General features: G+C 39.2%; 1 protein-coding gene across 1 annotated transcript; it reads right to left on the bottom strand.

The window, feature by feature from the left end:
* Nucleotides 1-5,959: 5,959 nt before the first annotated feature.
* Nucleotides 5,960-15,387, bottom strand: LOC145785201 (uncharacterized). Its single transcript, XM_082596891.1, has 9 exons — nt 14,508-15,387; nt 13,021-13,236; nt 12,658-12,751; nt 11,213-11,283; nt 10,770-10,895; nt 10,425-10,535; nt 10,036-10,259; nt 8,927-9,116; nt 5,960-6,113 (listed from the first exon to the last, which is right to left on the bottom strand). Exons 1-9 carry the CDS (start codon nt 15,385-15,387, stop codon nt 5,974-5,976), a joined length of 2,052 nt encoding a protein of 683 aa, XP_082453017.1. The 3' UTR covers nt 5,960-5,973.
* Between the last annotated feature and the right edge of the window lie 2,780 nt (nt 15,388-18,167).

The following is an 18,167-nucleotide window of genomic DNA, read 5'->3' as shown; positions in this document are numbered from 1 at the left end:
GGACTTATTGAAAGCTAAAAAAATTGTGTTTTAAGTTTTGCCCACCTGCGGAAGGGGCCAGGAGCCCCAATTCCAGCTTGATCTCAAATTATTTTGTTGCGTACTTCGAACCTAAAATTAGGTTTGCTTTCGCTGAATCTAATTTTTTGTTTGTGTGCATTGCAGTTAATGAACTATGATAAGTGAAATATCCAAAATAACAATAAATAAACAATGACAATTTAAACGTTTTCACGATTTTCTCGATTTCACAATAAAACAGCTAAAACTTTTCTGTCACGTTTGTTTGTCATTAAATATATTGAATGTAGATTTTAAAATCACATTATGTCATAAATATGCCACTATTAGAAGTATTTTAGGACAAAAGCATTGTCTTTTTGGGGCTAGAGTGGGACAAAGAAGGCCATTTTAAGCTTTTTCGCTATAGACAATAATGCTTTGCAAAAATCAAAATTTACCACAAGGCTGGTTGCATAGAGAAATATAAGAAGACAACGTTGAAAGGTCTTGGCGAAATAAATTTCTTATACAGAAAGTTGCAGCTGAAAAATTCATTTCCCATCATTTCCACATGCACTACTCCACTAGCTATTAACAACTATTAAAAAATAAAAAACAAGCAGCAATATACAATAGAATTTCCCTATAGTGACTTTGGCTATAGTGAAATTTCGCCTATAGTGACACCTGTTGCAAAGTCCCGTTTGCGTACACTACAGTAGAGTAACAATTCGTTTTAGTGACCCTTCGGTTATAGTGACACTCTTTCCGCGGTCCCTTTAAATGTCACTATTGGCCAATTCTACTGTAATTGCATTTTAGCTTTGCACAAAAAAAGCTGCACCACAGTATCACTTACAACCAATCAAAGTCATTTTGGTTTTCTGCCAAAAGCTTCGTTGGGGGGCTGTCTTCGAACAACGATTGCTCGCATATTAACTAATATTATTATTGTAACTGTCTCCGCCCCAGTGTAGCCAAATCGTTTGGCATCCGCTGGCTTCGATCAGTCTTTCAACAAGGTTGATAGGATCTCCATTCTGTTTTGTCCTTTGCGATGTTTTGCAATCGATGGAGATGTGGTGTGCTGAGCAGGGATCCCAGGCCAGCTTTTCTGATGTCAGATCTCAGCAGTTGTAATAAATTGGTACGGTGACGTCCGGTTCGGCCTTGGTACTTTTTGCTGCCAATTATTGCAAATTCAAGGGCTTTCTGGGGAGGTGAGTCCTGGTGAAGTCTCAGAATGTGTCCAAACATGTTCCATCTCATGGTGGAGATCTTGCAAGACAATGGTTCACTGTTGCATATTTTGTAGAGATTTTTGTTCGAGATAAGACTGTTTGGCCAAGTATGACCAGTTATGACACGTAAATGTCTTCGATGACAGGCATCCAATCTTTCAAGACTTCCTTTGGTAACAGACCAGCTATTTCAGTTGTAGATCATAATTGGGATGCAGTACGCGTTGTGCAATCTTAATCGCAACTGTAATGGGATTCTCGATCTCTTGCTCCATAGTTTCCAGTGTGATCTGAAAGCGACATTGCCTAAATTGCAGCGGGATTTGACATCGGCAGTGCTGCACAATAATGATCCCAAAAGTTTGTGTATACGCCATTTTTCGTTTCCTCGAATCGGTAGGCTATCAGTATCAATTTCATTTGTGTCTGTAAGAAATATGTGGGTGAATTCAGTTTTAGTCTCATTCATGAAAAGATTGTAGTTTTTCAGGTTCTTTGTAGCAATAGATTGTAGCATATCAAGTGGCTGTCTAGGGACGGTACATTACGGGACGCGCAACTCCGTTGTTCCTTCAACATTAGAAGGGTCAATTGCCAATTTGACATTTTTTTTACGCTTTACTGCTGGCTTGCTTTCAACTAAAAACCTTAAATTACTTTAAAACCAACTTCACTCTTCTTATATAACTCATAAAAAGTATAATATTTTGTAAATTACAAAAAAACGTAACCCTTCTAGTGTTGCGGATAAGCCAAAAGCGGATGAAGTTTCGCATCCCTGTGATCTACAATCCCTAGGCTGTCTTTCCTCATCTAGAAACTCAACATCGTCTGCATACTCCATTTCCAAAGGCATGCATGTGTCAGATATAGGGGGGTTTGGTCTGGAGGACTGCTCTCGCACTGCGCTCAATGCTGCAGATAGGTAGCAGGTGAAGAGTATTGGGGAGAGGCTGTCTCCTTGAGGGGAACCGATGGTAGTCTCAAAGTTTGCGGACATTTCGTTGTTAATGCGCACATACAGTTTCGTGCCAGCTAGCAGGGTGCGGGTTAGTCGCAGTTCATCTTCATCACAGCCAGCTTGGTCTAAAATTTGAAGGATTTTTTTGCGTTTGATGGTGTCAAAGGCTTTGGACATATCTATTCCCATTTTGTGGAAGTCCCATTTTCTAGCCATTACCACTGAAACGAGCATACGTTGTGCCCAGACAATGTCAGCACAGCTTCTGCCACGTTTGAAACCGCTTTGGAAGGGTCCAGTGAAGCTGTCAATTTTGTCTCTAATCCGATGCAAAATGATGATGGAGAGGATTTTTCTGATGCTATTGAGGAGCACAATGGGTCGAAGATTAGCTGGTGGTCCTTTTGGTTTCTTGGGTTTTTGTATAGCAATTAGTATGCCTTCGCCGATGGTGTATACTGGTTTGTGTTGTTTGAAAGATTCATTAATAGTCTTTGATATTAAACCGGAGGTTATGTTTTTGGAGAATTTGAAGAGTTCGTTGTTGACGCTATCAGGGCCAGCAGCACGACGGTTTTTCAAAGAAGAAATTGCTGCAGACACTTCCTCAGTGGTTATTGGTGTTTGCAAGGGTCTTGCTTCTCCGGTGAATGGTTGTATTGGTTCATCATCTGAATCTGTAAATTGTTGCTGAAACCATTTTCTTACAATCTCTACTTTGCTTTTGTCTGAGAGCACAAAACTGCCATTGACATCTTGAATCATGATGGGGGTAGGAGGCTTTCTCGCTTTAAGTAGTTTTGCTGCTTGAAACATTTTACTTCTGTCTTCAGATGCGGATATTTCTTCTGCCAAAGAGTTGGCTTTCTCTATTGCAACCTCCTTTAATCTTTTGGATATGCTGTGTAGGATGTTCGTACGTTTCTTTCGGAGGTTAGAGCGTTCCATGTTGTTTGTGCTTTGATAAATTTGTAGCCTTAAAGCTTTTTGCTGTTTGGACAGATCTGCTGCTTGTTGATCAAACGTATGTTGTGGTGGGTTGCTTCTGGTGATGCCGGCAGCTTTTATGGCTGAAACTTTCATGCAGTCAAGTAGATGGTTTATAGTTGTGTTTGGATCATCGTTGCGGTCTAATTCGCTCAACATATTCTTCAGAATTTTCCTATATGATTGCTGGGTCTTTCGATCATCTCTCAGACGATGGATGTTGATTCTCTGTTGCTTGGATTTCTTTGGATGGCGTTTGTGAATTAAATGAATTTTATCAATTCTTAGTTTCGTGGAAACAATCTTGTGGTCAAAGTTTAGGTCCGTGCCTGCAAAAGACCTTGCGTTTTGTAGTAGAGGGCGTGCTTTCTGTTGACAGATGACGTAGTCAATTTGGTTGTAAATAGGTTTACTTAAGTTGGGGTTGTTTGGATCTTTGATAAATCCCGTCCAGGTAGTGCGGTGTCTGCTTGGGTGTTGAAAGGCAGTGTTGCTAGCAAAGTAACCATTGGCAGAAAGGAAATCCATGAGTGCATTACCGTTCAGATTGCGTTGGCCAGTGCCGTAACTGCCCAGGCATGCGTTTAGGCCCGTGTCAATGTCATCTTGGGTAAGCTTTCCGAGTTTGGAGTTCATGTCGCCACATATAAAAGTAAGCCACCCAGCAAACATCATAGCATTAGGCCAATACTGGCCCAATATCAGCTTGTATAGGCAACTTGTATTGGCACTGTACTGGCGTCAATACCGGCCCCGTATATTCTTGCACCCGGGCAACAACTTGGGCCGATACAGTCTTTGTACGGGGAAGCCGTATGCTGCCTGTACACAGCCAGCATTGGCCCAATATATTTAACTTGTATTGGCACTGTACTGGCGTCAATACCGGCCCCGTATATTCTTGCACCCTGGCAACAACTTGGGCCGATACAGTCTTTGTACGGGGAAGCCGTATGCTGCCTGTACACAGCCAGCATTGGCCCAATATATTTAACTTGTATTGGCACTGTACTGGCGTCAATACCGGCCCCGTATATTCTTGCACCCTGGCAACGTCTTGGGCCGATACAGTCTTTGTACGGGTAGCCGTATGCTGCCTGTACACAGCCAGCATTGGTCCAATACATTTAACTTGTATTGGCACTGTACTGGCGTCAATACCGGCCCCGTATATTCTTGCACCCTGGCAACGTCTTGGGCCGATACAGTCTTTGTACGGGTAGCCGTATGCTGCCTGTACACAGCCAGCATTGGTCCAATACATTTAACTTGTATTGGCACTGTACTGGTGCCAATACCGGCCCCGTATATTCTTGCACCCTGGCAACGTCTTGGGCCTATACAGTCTTTGTACGGGTAGCCGTATGCTGCCTGTACACAGCCAGCATTGGTCCAATACATTTAACTTGTATTGGCACTGTACTGGTGCCAATACCGGCCCCGTATATTCTTGCACCCTGGCAACGTCTTGGGCCGATACAGTCTTTGTACGGGTAGCCGTATGCTGCCTGTACACAGCCAGCATTGGTCCAATACATTTAACTTGTATTGGCACTGTACTGGTGCCAATACCGGCCCCGTATATTCTTGCACCCTGGCAACGTCTTGGGCCGATACAGTCTTTGTACGGTTAATCGTATGCTGCCTGTACACAGCCAGCATTGGTCCAATACATTTAACTTGTATTGGCACTGTACTGGTGCCAATACCGGCCCCGTATATTCTTGCACCCTGGCAACGTCTTGGGCCGATACAGTCTTTGTACGGTTAACCGTATGCTGCCTGTACACAGCCAGCATTGGTCCAATACATTTAACTTGTATTGGCACTGTACTGGTGCCAATACCGGCCCCGTATATTCTTGCACCCTGGCAACGTCTTGGGCCTATACAGTCTTTGTACGGGTAACCGTATGCTGCCTGTACACAGCCAGCATTGGCCCAATACATTTAACTTGTATTGGCACTGTACTGGCGCCAATACCGGCCCCGTATATTCTTGCACCCTGGCAACGTCTTGGGCCTATACAGTCTTTGTACGGGTAACCGTATGCTGCCTGTACACAGCCAGCATTGGCCCAATACATTTAACTTGCATCGGCACTGTACTGGTGCCAATACCGGCCCCGTATATTCTTGCACCCTGGCAACGTCTTGGGCCGATACAGTCTTTGTACGGGTAACCGTATGCTGCCTGTACACAGCCAGCATTGGCCCAATGTAGTTTTTCTACGGGTAGCCGTATGGTGCCTGTACATAGTCAGTATTGGCCCAATGCACTTAACTTTGTATTGGCACTATACCGGTGTCGATACGGGCCCCGTACATTCGTGCACCTGGTTAACGCGTTTGGCCAATACAATCTTTGTATCGGTGCCTGTAGACAGCCAAACACTGGCCCAATACAGTGTTTGTACGGGTGACCGCATGTTGCCTGTACTGGCTCAATGTCCTCAACCTGTATTTGCACTGTAGGCTACTAGCGTCAATACGGGCTCCGTACATTCGTGCACCTGGTTAGCGCGTTGGGCCAATACAGTTTTTGTACGGGTGACCTATGGTGCCTGTACACGGATAATCTGCCACTACCTTAACTGTATAGAAACTATCGCGCCGCTTTGATGTGATTCTATGGTACAACACCAATACTGATAAGTATTGCTCGATAATTGAAACTGTTCTTCTGACGTTCTGGAATAGCATAATGTCTTTAGAAATTCTTTTGACAGGTTTTGCAACACAACTTATTTACCACTTGCATCTTTTATTGTTATCAAAACAATTAACTGTTGACAACCTCAGCTCTAACTCGGTGTCTTCTTCCGCCTTGGCGATCACGCCAATTTCGCATCCAGGTGCTGGCTGCCTTCTCTATCTCTTTTTCGGTAGCTGTAGTCAGCACCGGGTTTTGTAGAACCGCTCCTAAAACAAGGATTAAAATGTTGTCAAGAAAAAATAACTGTAACATCAAAATATGGTACGAGCATATTACATAACCAATAATCATTCAAACAATATTGGCCAACAGCAAGTTTGAAATGGAGGTCCAATTAAGTGATTCTTGAAGGGTTTTTGACGCTGATTCCGCAAATGTGCTTATTTTTTCTACAGCACACCAGGTTTCAGAGATATTTGAGTTTTTGTTGTTTAAATATGACCTATATGGATGGAAATGCGACGCAATTTTACCTAATAGTGACAATTTTGATCTCAAGCTTGCACAACGCGGATTTCTCAATGAATTGCGATTACCAGCTGAATTTTAGAAACGTATTTTTATGACTAAAATACGTAAAACTACCTAAAATATCAAAGTGTAAAATTTTTCAAAACCAAATGTGGTGAAGAAAAAACGAGCGCAGATTCGGAATCAGCGCAGAAACTTTATTTAGAAAACTTTACTTGTACCTCTGATTACAAAACTTACTTAAAATTTGTTGACCAGTGAAATTAATCTAGCCTACGCCAAAGCAGTAAACAATTTGTTAAATAAGCTAGGCATCACTATGCTGTACCAATTACCTGTTGTGGAGACAACTATTTTATTATGCACAACATACGCGCTGACTTCCGGGGGGGCGGCGCCCCCCCGTAAACTCATGGTTGAGGGGCAACAAAAATGGTTATTACAAATGGTGTTTCAAAGATAAAACACTTCGCGAAAGAGATTTTGATCATTTAAACCAGGGGTCACCAAACTACGGCCAGCTGGCCGGAACTGTCCGCGAACTAATTTCATCCGGCCCGCCACGTGCTGCAGAAATAACAGTTACACTACAACTGTTAAGGAAAAAAAGTTACCATACTTTTTGTAAAGGACTGACGTTGCTGTTGAGCAACACGCAACCTGCTAATGATTCTGTTTTTATCATTAGGCCACCACAAATGGGGACAGCCTAGGCCAAATTTGGAAAGATGTAATGTTTTTTCAAGAACACGATGCCCTGTAGTGTATCACAGCAGGGAATAAATTTTCCAGCAACCTTTCGATTTTCATCACAACTTTGCTATTCCACCGCTGGCTTTGTTATTTATTGTGCTCAATTCAAGTCAATGGAGATTTAAATAGTTGTATATCTTTTCGCAATTTACAACCGGCCCGCAGCTGTTAATCTCGCAGCAATCCGGCCCTCAGAGAAAAAAGTTTGGTGACCCCTGATTTAAACGGACTTAAAGAATGCCGAAAGCGAAAAATAGCCTCCGTTGCTCTTGCCCGCAAAACAGCAGCTGATCGCATGACTTTCTCATATGGGGGCCGCTAAGGTTTGACGTCGACTTCAACGATCAGATGAACGTAGCAACTAGTGGTAGAAACGATCATGGAATGTTACGTAATAAGAACGATTATATCCTACACGCAAAAATAAAAAAATCGATCTCTTAAAACAGCTCTTTCCGCTGTTTTGTTTCGTGAGCTTTGCATATTGCTCAACAAGTGCATAAAATTTAGAATAGACAAGAAATCATTAAATTTGAGAATTAAGTTCGAATCACTGCAAATAAACGTATTCAAAACTTTTAATTCGGCAGACACCATTTCAAACTCCGTAATCTACGTCAGCAATGATTTTGCAGCAGTAAAAATGCGTTCATTTTGAAAACTGCGAGCTGGAGACAACAGCTTGTCCCGTGTATAAGTTAAAGCTGTGTTGAGGTGAAAATCACTAGCGAACATCTCGACCTATACTCGGGTATACGGTATTCGATTAAAAGACTTAAAACTTTCGATAAAAAACAGAAGAGAAAACACTTCGCCTTTGTTAGCGCTTTGAAGGTAAGTAATTAGCAAAACGAACAAAACGAGGTTAATAAAACTGATAGCGGGTTTCCACTCTGCTGGAAATCACGATTTTTAGCGTTTTATTTCAATGACTTCGCTGTCTTGATCGTTGTTATTCGGGCAACACTAAACGGCGGAAATGCGGAACGCGGAAATAAGCCGGGCGTGAAATGGCGTATTGTCCGCAGAAGTAGCGATTTAATGCCTTGAAAGATATTGTTTAGAAGCAATTGTGAGGTCATTAAATACTTTGACTGTTTTAATTCCACAGTTATTGGAGTAAATTTCGAAATTTAATGGAATTTATTGAAATAGGAAAAAGGCGGAAATGCGATTTTTAGCCACAACTCAATACCAAACATTTTCTTATGTTGAAATATCATTGAAAGCTATTATTTAGAAGCAATTGTGAGATCATTAAATACTATGACTGTTTTAATTCTAAGTAATTTCTGCTTATTTCCGCATTTCCGCCTTTTAGTGTTGTCCTTGTTATTCACTCGCACGAAAAGGAAATGAATCGGCTTGTTTTCCAACTGTTCCAATTATGAGCTAACAATATCAAAATTTTTACGACTAGGCGTACTGCATGCGTAAAACTAATCGTTTCAAGCAGTGGTTCTAATAAATTCGGTTTGCGATTTAGGTGTCAATATAAACAAGACAATAAGCTTAATCAAAGACTATTTTAATTGAGTAAAATAGCGTTATGGTTATGACGTTATCGCCTTTCTCGCCCTCCAAGGTTATTTGAAAAGTGGGCGCCTATGATTGCACAATTTGACGTTCTCACATACCATTACAGTTTTTTGTGTCTTCATACTTTATACCATGAGAGTAAAGTTCGAAAATTATTTCACTATTTCTTTATATTTTTGCGGTGTGTGTTTTTGGTGTTAGATTTCATCCTAAAGTTTAATATGGAAACTAAATCTTTGAGCGCTAGATTACTTACTTTTTATGACATCCACAATGTTTTTCAAAGAACATAGCGCCTTTTTTTGTGGCAAACTAGAATCTCCTCTCCATCCACTCTTTCCCGACCAATTATATCTCTCACACAGTGGATTGAAAATGATGCTCTCCATCACTCGCCAGCTACATTCCTTCACTGACGAGCCACCCACCACAGAAAGGCGAGAAATCTGAAACATAAAATACTCAGAAACAAAAAATATGCACCGATAATCTGCTTACTGAACTATATTTACTGACACTGGGTTGCGACAGTAATTATCTTGATATGTAGGCTACATTGTAGGCTACATTACTTACCAATGATGATGGAACACCCTCCGACTCCGAAAGTGTATGTGGCTGTGGTTACGTTTGTGACCTTGAGTGAATCTAATTGTTTTTATCATTGTGGTATTGTAATAATGCTAGAATACACATACGGTTGAAAATGGGATTTAGGAAGTCAACTGAAAGTCTTCAATGCGACATTAATTAGAAAATAATTTGAGTGCAAGATAGATGGGCCAACGATTTGGCAAATACAAAAGATGAAATTCGCGAGACATATTTTGAGAGGATCGGCAGGACAACTACATCAATTGGTTATTGAAGGTATGGTGGAAGGAAATAGGTGCAGGGGAAGAAGGAGACGAACTTGGGGAGATAATGTAAAACACTGGGCTGACTTGTCAAGCATCGAAGAAGCAAAAAGAGTAGCGGAAAAATGTGACTTGTGGAAAGAATTGTCTGCCAACTTTCTACTCGGAAGACAGCACATGATAATGATAATGAATGCAACATCGGGTGAATAGAAAACATTGAAATCAATAAAACTTGAATCTACCAAAAGTTTATTCCTAAATGTATTCCTTTAAAAGACCCTAGCGGCCATCCTAAGCATTGCCATAAAGCACCTTCTTAAAAAGCTCTTGGTTACCGCTTCACTGCTTGGTGAGCGTAATGTACCAACAACCGTTTACCAACCAGTTGAAATATTAAGTATTCAGTAAGAAGTAGATATTACCAAGGCCGGAAGTTCCGGACGGAGTTGCAATTTTCAAGCCGGAACATCCGGCCTAAATGTTGCCTTCGTGCATCATTACTTACCAATGCATTTTTTATACCCGTATCAACGAGAAGACCTTCTAAATGCTCCAATTCCTCCACAGTTTTGGATGGAATTGGAATTCCATCTGGAAGCTCTGTTACCATGGAATTGGATGCGTTATTCGAACGCAATATTTTGCGCAGCAATTTCTTCATTTCCACCATCTCCTTGGACTGAGATGTTAACTGCACCTTTATTTCAGCTAGTTCTTGGATAACGTCATCTGAGTTTGTAAAAGGTTTTGTCAGTCCGAGGATACAGTTTCAAAACCAACCAACAAGTTAAATTTTTGCAATAAGCACAACGCTATGATAAAGTGAAAACAAGATCATTGCAAACTCCTTGGGCAAACAAATTAAAACAGCATTAATTCGGTGTTAGTTTTTACCTTGTGAAAGCTGGACCACAGAAGAGACATCTCTCTCTTGGCTGTTTAGGGACATGGAGCTATGTTGGGACGTAGTGGACACATCCATAAGTGACCCAGAATTACTAGCATCTGAAAGCATAAACATTGCAACACAAAATTTAGCAATTCAATATAAATGCGCACTGTTTCATTCCAAGAAAGCGTTTAATCTTCACAACATTGCAACTTTTGGCATACTCCCACTTCTAAACAAGATATGCCTTGTACCAACACAGCTATTTAATGAAATAGTGGCTGTCAAAAATGCTATCCTGATTCATTTAGTTTGCCTTAGGAAAAATACCCCATGTTATACGATCTTACTTTGAACAGATGTTGACCGCTTGTGTTTTGGTGAGGACGTGTCACTTTCAGGCAAAAAAATAGGTGGAGGATTAGGAAGGATAAATTCCATTCGCCTCTGCTTTGATTTTGAAGAACCAGGGTTTTCTGACAATGAAAATAAAATAATTCTAATGCTTCAAAGATCACCAGCTTATGAATGATCTGCAGCAATGCCGGCAAAAAATAAACTATTGCATTTTTGTGCCAATTAAATATGCAAATTAACGTAAAGACAATAGTTAATGCACTCAGTTCTCCGTTATGAAGCATTAAGCAACACAGTAGCCTAGAACTAAGCTACAGGTATGTCAGAACTCAGGCACACATTCAGATAATGAATAGTAGTAGGAAACACAAGGATATAAAAGTTGTAAACCATGAAATATTTAAAACATGAATACTTGGAGAACTACATTGACTACCTTCTGGATCAGTATCGTCAGATTCCTCAACCCTGGCATCAACATACCGTGAAGGCCTTCTCTTTTTTCTTCTACAAAAATACAAATTACGGTACCTTTATTCAAATAGTCTTTACAAAGAATAAGGTTACTAATAAAAGTATTAGCCTAGTATGTTATTTTTACAAAAATAAAGCATGATATGAATACTGAATTTACACTCACACAAGTGAGACAATACAATAATAATACGTTTCAAAATTTTATGCGCTTCATCAAGAAGACAGGCAAGCACACAGCCAAATGCAAGTAAATTACTGCCTTCTTTCCAAAATCACACAACATTACTCTTCATGTAGCCTACAAAGTTATTTAGTACAAAGTTAGTTAAATACAAAATACATTTACGTATAGGCCATTTGCGCATACGTATAGGCAAAATACATTTACGTATCTATTATTAATGCGTACTGTACAGTGCACATCTATCCAGTAACGCACTAGTCTGGCTTTCCACCACCTGCCCTGAAATTTGAACAATCCTGTCTTACAGGAAAGAAGAAGACCACCTGTTTGAATAACGGTCTATTTTTTTGCTGGTGGCTACGCTAGCCTATTTTTTAGTAAGCAACAGCTTCCACCGTTTGATGAGCATGAGCAACTTTAGTGTTACGTTGAAGCGTTTTTAAAACAAAACTGCGTTTTATTTTGACGGAAAATTGTTTCATCTTTGATTTCGAAATCATAGCGATTTGGTTTTAATATGTGCTTAAATAAATAAGAAATGCTAATGCATGAGAATCGTAGCTTACAAGGTTGAAAACGCCAAGGAAAAAATGTGTGGGATTACGTAAAACGTGTTTATATATTTTAAATATAGGCCTACTGACTGTTTTCATTTAGGGATGTTTCAAATAAGACGCAGCGTATTTCAAAATTTTATTTCGTTTGACAAATAAATAGCCTAACAATAAATCGCAGGGGTTCAGAAATTTTTATCATCTTCAACCTAACATCTTTCTTGTCGCAAAGGAGAAGCAAAGCACTGCAACGAGTACGAGTATTTAAAATGCTTTTTTACTACGAAACGCAATCTTAACGTAACTGAATTGAAAAACGTAATCGCTTCAAAGGAAAGACAGGTCAAAGTTTTGGATAAACAGTAGATTGCATCCACAATTTAGGCTACTTTGCATTGCCAACTATACCAACAAATACTTTCGGTGAAGGTAGTAAAGCTTGCTCGACCATCTTGTAGCCCTCATCATCAGCACAATATTACAGCATAGCCTACGTTTTGTGACCTGTCATGGGTTTACTTTTGTTTCTGCTATGAAGTAAATGTTGGTTACGTTTCAAATTGTAGAATCATACATTTTTTTTCAAAACCCTTTTCCCATGAAACTTTTCTGCTCACGCCACTGTATCTATTCCAACATAAAGAAAAGTTCTTTGAATATGCTTACTTTAACGTGCTCAGCTCATTTATTTCCTCATCAGTTTGCAGATCGGAAAGCTCTTCGGCTCGTTTAGCTTTTGCCAATCCTTCTTGATAAGTAGCTGAAAAAAAAAGCATTAGTACAGCAATCCGCGCTTATTGAGCTCATGGTTAATAGACCCACCCGCTCATCACCCTAACTTGGTCCTGTCCAGAATTACTCCCATTCATTCCGGTAATGTAGAAAACATCCCCTGCTTAGTAAGCTCACCAGTTTATTTAACCCGGTCCCAAAATTGTCCTGTCCGAATGTGGATTTAATAAGTGGACGACTGTACTATACACAATACAACGTCTCAACTAAAACTCGTGATAAAAAACTCATACTTACAACATTTTCCACCTGGCACCAACTGTACATCATATACATCCCACGATTCATCGGGCTCAGTTTGCTTCATTATAGCGTGAGCTATCGGTTTTGAAAAAGTGCAATTTGGCCAATACAGCTGCGTTTCGGTTTTGAACCATATGCATGGAACACATTCGACTTCATTGCTTGTTTTAAATATTACGACTTGATACATTTTGCAGTTAACATATGTCCCTAAAATAAAAATACGAAAAAAAGTGGTTATAAATCATAATATTAATACCGTAAGCCGTTTCATTATAAAAAGACGTGTACATAGTGCGAGCAGCTGTCTTGGAGCATGATTGTGATTAGCAAGATATTAAGCTAATGATATATGTAAAATATTGCATGCAAGATATTATATAAATGTAGCCACTTACGACATAAAACACATAAACATCTGCAGTGATATTAAATCTGGTCAGAAATAAAAAACTAGCGAAAGGCATGGATAACAGGAAAAGCTGCATACGCAGCAGCATTTAATGGTAGAAGCATTACCTTTTGCGTAATTTCCGTTACATTACAAACAAACAAATCATTTTTAAGTTTTGACACTTTGCAGATGTCTAAAACCAATGAATCACATGGGTAATCAAATAACGATTCTACTTTTGCAAACTTTTTATAAACAATATAAATACCATGTTCACACTCTAATATATTTGAAACCAAGCACAAATCAGTTTTAGTTTGTATGCAATTGTTTGGCGTTGATACAGTTAAAACCATATTCTTTAACTGTAGTTTTTGAAACTGCTTGCAAGAAACATGCTCAGTAGGAACTGGTCCAGAAAAATGGCTTTGTAATAAGGACGTTTTCACATTTACATTTTCTAGTGGTAATTTACCTATGTCAACGTTTGATTTTTCTTTAAGTCGAAGAATAACCTGTTGAATAATTTGACTGGGCTTCCTAACTAAGCGTTTTAGTTTGCCTAAATAGTTTTCAAATGGAAAAGATGAAAAATTGTCCAACGATCCAAAGTTTTTGACATCTTGAACTAAATGAACCAATCCATGCACATTGTAAACAAGATTGTTGCTACCATAAATTTGTGAAAAATGTTTGACGAATGCAATCAATAAACTTTGAGCAAAATCACACCTGGATGTGCATAAATCCGCATGCAATAAAATTCTAATTCCAACAGAAAGCAACAAGAAATTTTTATGCATTGAATCAGGTATGGTGCCCTGCAAGACGACTGGACCAGTATATAATAAAAATTGCCTAAATTCCGTGGCTTTCCAGCGAGGAACTTGGTCAAGTGAGCGTGGTTTTCGAGCAAATTCTTGTGGAATCGAAAATCTAAATGCTAACAGTTTTTCAGATATATTTTTACGGATGATTTTACCAAATCTAATTTTTAATGGACCTGAAAGCCACAGTGTAATCAATCTCTTTACAACTCCTAAACACACAAGATGCATATAGTCAATTGGAAATTGACTGACCATACCCAAGGATATTGAACGAAATGGACTGAGCCCTTTATGATGCTCTTCATGTAGCATTTTTTCAAAACTTAAATCAGTGCGCAGGGGTGCGTCAACTTCTGGAAAGAGCATCTTCTCTCCATTGTGTACACCACTCTGAGTACACTTATCACAACCATGATAACCAGCACAAGATTTAACATTTTTAACGAAAAAGCGAGCTTGTGCATCACATATGACATTTGTAATTTTTACCGTGTATGTTTTATCATTAAAAACAAAACCAACAGACTGCAATACTTTAACTTCATTTAAAAATGCCTGCAGATATTCTTCTAAATTATTTGGCTTATGGTCTCCAGCATAAACTCCAATTGTAAAAGGCTGCAGATGTTGCAGTGACTTTTCATTAACCATGCCAAGGATTGGCCACAATTGATGCATCGAACTTTTAAACAAGGGTAGTCCATCAATGTTTACATTAATAAAAATTTCATCCGATAATTGCAAGCTGGAATTACAAATAAGTTCTTTACGAATGTTCTTTTCAACACCAACATGATAATAAGATCCGCCAGCAATACTTTCAATTCCAGTCACTTTAGATGTGGACAAAATAGTTCTTGGGTCTTTCGGTATATTTGGGTGAAATTTTTGCAATATATCCAACAGTTTGCCTAAAGCATTGCAAGTTATTGAGCATTCTACTGCCCATATTTCTAAAAGGAGAGGCAAATCGTATTCATTAAAATCGCCTTTTTTGTTGTTTGCGGAAGCATCAATATTAAGACTTTTAGAGGAGCTATTCGAAGAAATCAAATCGAACTCATTTTGCGATTGATCCGTGTCCACGTATTTATGTTGAAAATCATCATTAGAAACATTAGCAACTTCTTGAGGCATATCACTAACAGTGGAACTTAGAACTGTTTTTCCATTGTGCTGAGATTCAGTTTCAGGATAAGCATATTTATTTTTTGCACAAATTCTTTTTTCTATTTCTTTGCGAGCATAAATAGTTTTTCGACGTTTTGACCAACGCGATGACATAGCAATTCAAATGTACTGTAGTTTCAACTCAACTCCCCACAATAAAAGGTGTACTTGGTGTAACGGCGTCTATTGGATGAATCTGGACGCCGACGGGTACACAAAATGGCAGTAGTTTAGCGCTGTCTTTGAACGCGTCACATAAGATACGATTTGCAGTAATGAGGTTTATAGTAGAGTTGACATTGATAGTTGACGGGTATCCAGTTGCGACGGTTTCTGAAGACAATATGAAAAATTGTAAATAGAAATGAAGAATTAACTGTTGTTTTTCGTGTATAAAGAAGACCACGTTGCGTAATCACAAAACAGTAGACGAGAACATTAATCTGACGTAAGCGGATACTCAGAATACAAACTCTTAACCAGTATATCGCCAAAATACGACATAATTGATCATATAAAGAACAATATCTTACCAAATAATTGTAGCATAGGCCTACAGATCTTCACAAGTTCATTTCTGCACTTCGACAGTTGGCATAATTACTAATACTATCTATATACTGTATATGCAGCAGCAGATGTCTTGACTCTATACACTAATCTAACTGTCTTAAACTGTGGAATACGTTGCAGCCACCACTCAATATCTGTTTTATTTTGATGGACATATTCAGATCGACAGAGAGCATGTACTGGTTTGACCCGTAAATTGGTCTGACCCGTAAACGTACGATAACTACAGTAGTAAAAATTACGTCAAGAGACGCACAAATGATTCCTTCAGCTTGGAGAAAAAAAAAGTTTTCGACGGTTTCAAGCTTGACTGAACAGCGACACAAAACGATAAAAACACACGGTTACACTTACAAGACGTAGTATAATATAAACGAATTGTAACATACCCCTACCAATGTATGAATTAAAATGAATTTATTTTAAATCTTCAACATAAGTTAGTCCACATCAGGGGTTCTTAACCTTATTTGTTTCGTTTACCCCTTGCCGAATAAAAAAAGTGAAATTTACCCCCACCGTATGCATCGTGTCCAAGTGGTTAACGCGTTGGGCTCGCAGTCGAGAGCCTGCATGTTCGACTCTAGCCACCCGCACTTGCTGTTGTTTCTCTGGGCAAGAAACTTAACGATAATTGCCTCTACCCAGTGATCGATTTCGAGTAATGGGTAGTACTAAATTTAAGTCATAAGTAGAGTAGACAACCGGAAAGAGACATTGCAGTCGGCTGCAGCGTGGGTCAGGTGTACGTCGGAAGGCGTACACCGATGCATAACGCTCAAGTCCGCTTTCCCGCAATGCAGGATAAAGATATGAAAAACAAACAAACAAAGTGTCCAGTCAACCATGCGAAGAAATGCAAAACATCCTTTTTGTCTGGATTTACCTTGGTAAATATCAAAAACAAACTGTTTATTTGGCGAAGACACGATTGTTCTTGACGGGGTCCTGTGAAAAAGAATTACTCAAATGTCCTAAATACGGTAACTATGATAAAAGCACACAAAAATGTTTAAATTTTTTTCTTTTATTAATAACTGAACGCAATTTCAACAGTCAATCAGTGAGACTTTTGTGCTTGCTTTCCAAGAACAATTTTGGAGATTCTTGAAACAGTCGTTGAAAGAGCTACTCGCATGTCGTCTTTGGGAACTAAGCGAGATCGATGCTTTGTTTTAACAGTCAACAATGAAAAGAACCCTGCTTCACACAGGTAGCCTATCACACAGGTGGCGTTGGAAAAGGTATCATAACTTCAAATGCACGCTTAGTCAGCGTAGGAAACTCTTTGACTAATCACACCAAAACTTGGAAAAGTCACCATTGCACGATAACAATTTGGAACAAAGCGTTATTGAACATCGAAGATCAATCAATTGATCTTTGCAAAGATCGTCGTCAGCAATACTTTCTAACTCGGCTTCGAAGGGATGAGTTATCCAAAGAGCAGTACTGTTAAAACTTTCACCTTCGAAGTACCGTAACCATCAAAGTTGTTTTTTAAGGCGGCAAGGTGCTGGCATATTTCGACTTCGACGTCAGAAATCTCGTTGCGACTTCTACTGACTTTCCAAACATCAAATGTTGGAAAATATGCGTGAATTCCTCATTCAACTCTTCTACTCCACAGATCTAATTTTGTCTGAAAGCCCTGAATTGTATTATGTACATATATAATGGTAACACTTTTTCCTTGTATTTGCACAATGAGCTGGTTCAAACTTGAAAAAATGTCTGTCAAGTAAGCCAATGCACCAATAAATTTGTTGTCACCAAAGTGCTTAACGGGGATTTGCATTCTCGAAAAAAAATCTCGGTTTCAACATGTAGGCCTAGTTCGAAAACTCGAGACAAAACAAGACCCCGAAAGAGCCACCGAACTTCGGTGTGATAAAGGAGAACAGCAGAAATTTGAATCAAAATCGAGTGCAACACTACATGTTTTTTGATAACTTGGTCTACATCGAGTGCACACTTGTTTGACCTTTTGAAAGGTTTACTTAACCTTTTATTCACCAATACCATCTAGATCGTTTCTAGCACTAGTTGCAACGTTCATCTGATGAAATTGAAAGTAAAGGCAACAACAAACAGGATGGTTTATTGCTCATTCATCAGATGAACGTTGCAACTATAGTGCTAGAAACGATAATTGTCCTGATGAACACCCAAAC

Source organism: Aplidium turbinatum, chromosome 16 (genome assembly GCF_918807975.1).
Source record: "Aplidium turbinatum chromosome 16, kaAplTurb1.1, whole genome shotgun sequence".
In the NCBI taxonomy this organism is placed as follows: domain Eukaryota; kingdom Metazoa; phylum Chordata; class Ascidiacea; order Aplousobranchia; family Polyclinidae; genus Aplidium; species Aplidium turbinatum.
This window is presented reverse-complemented; position numbering and strand designations above follow the sequence as displayed.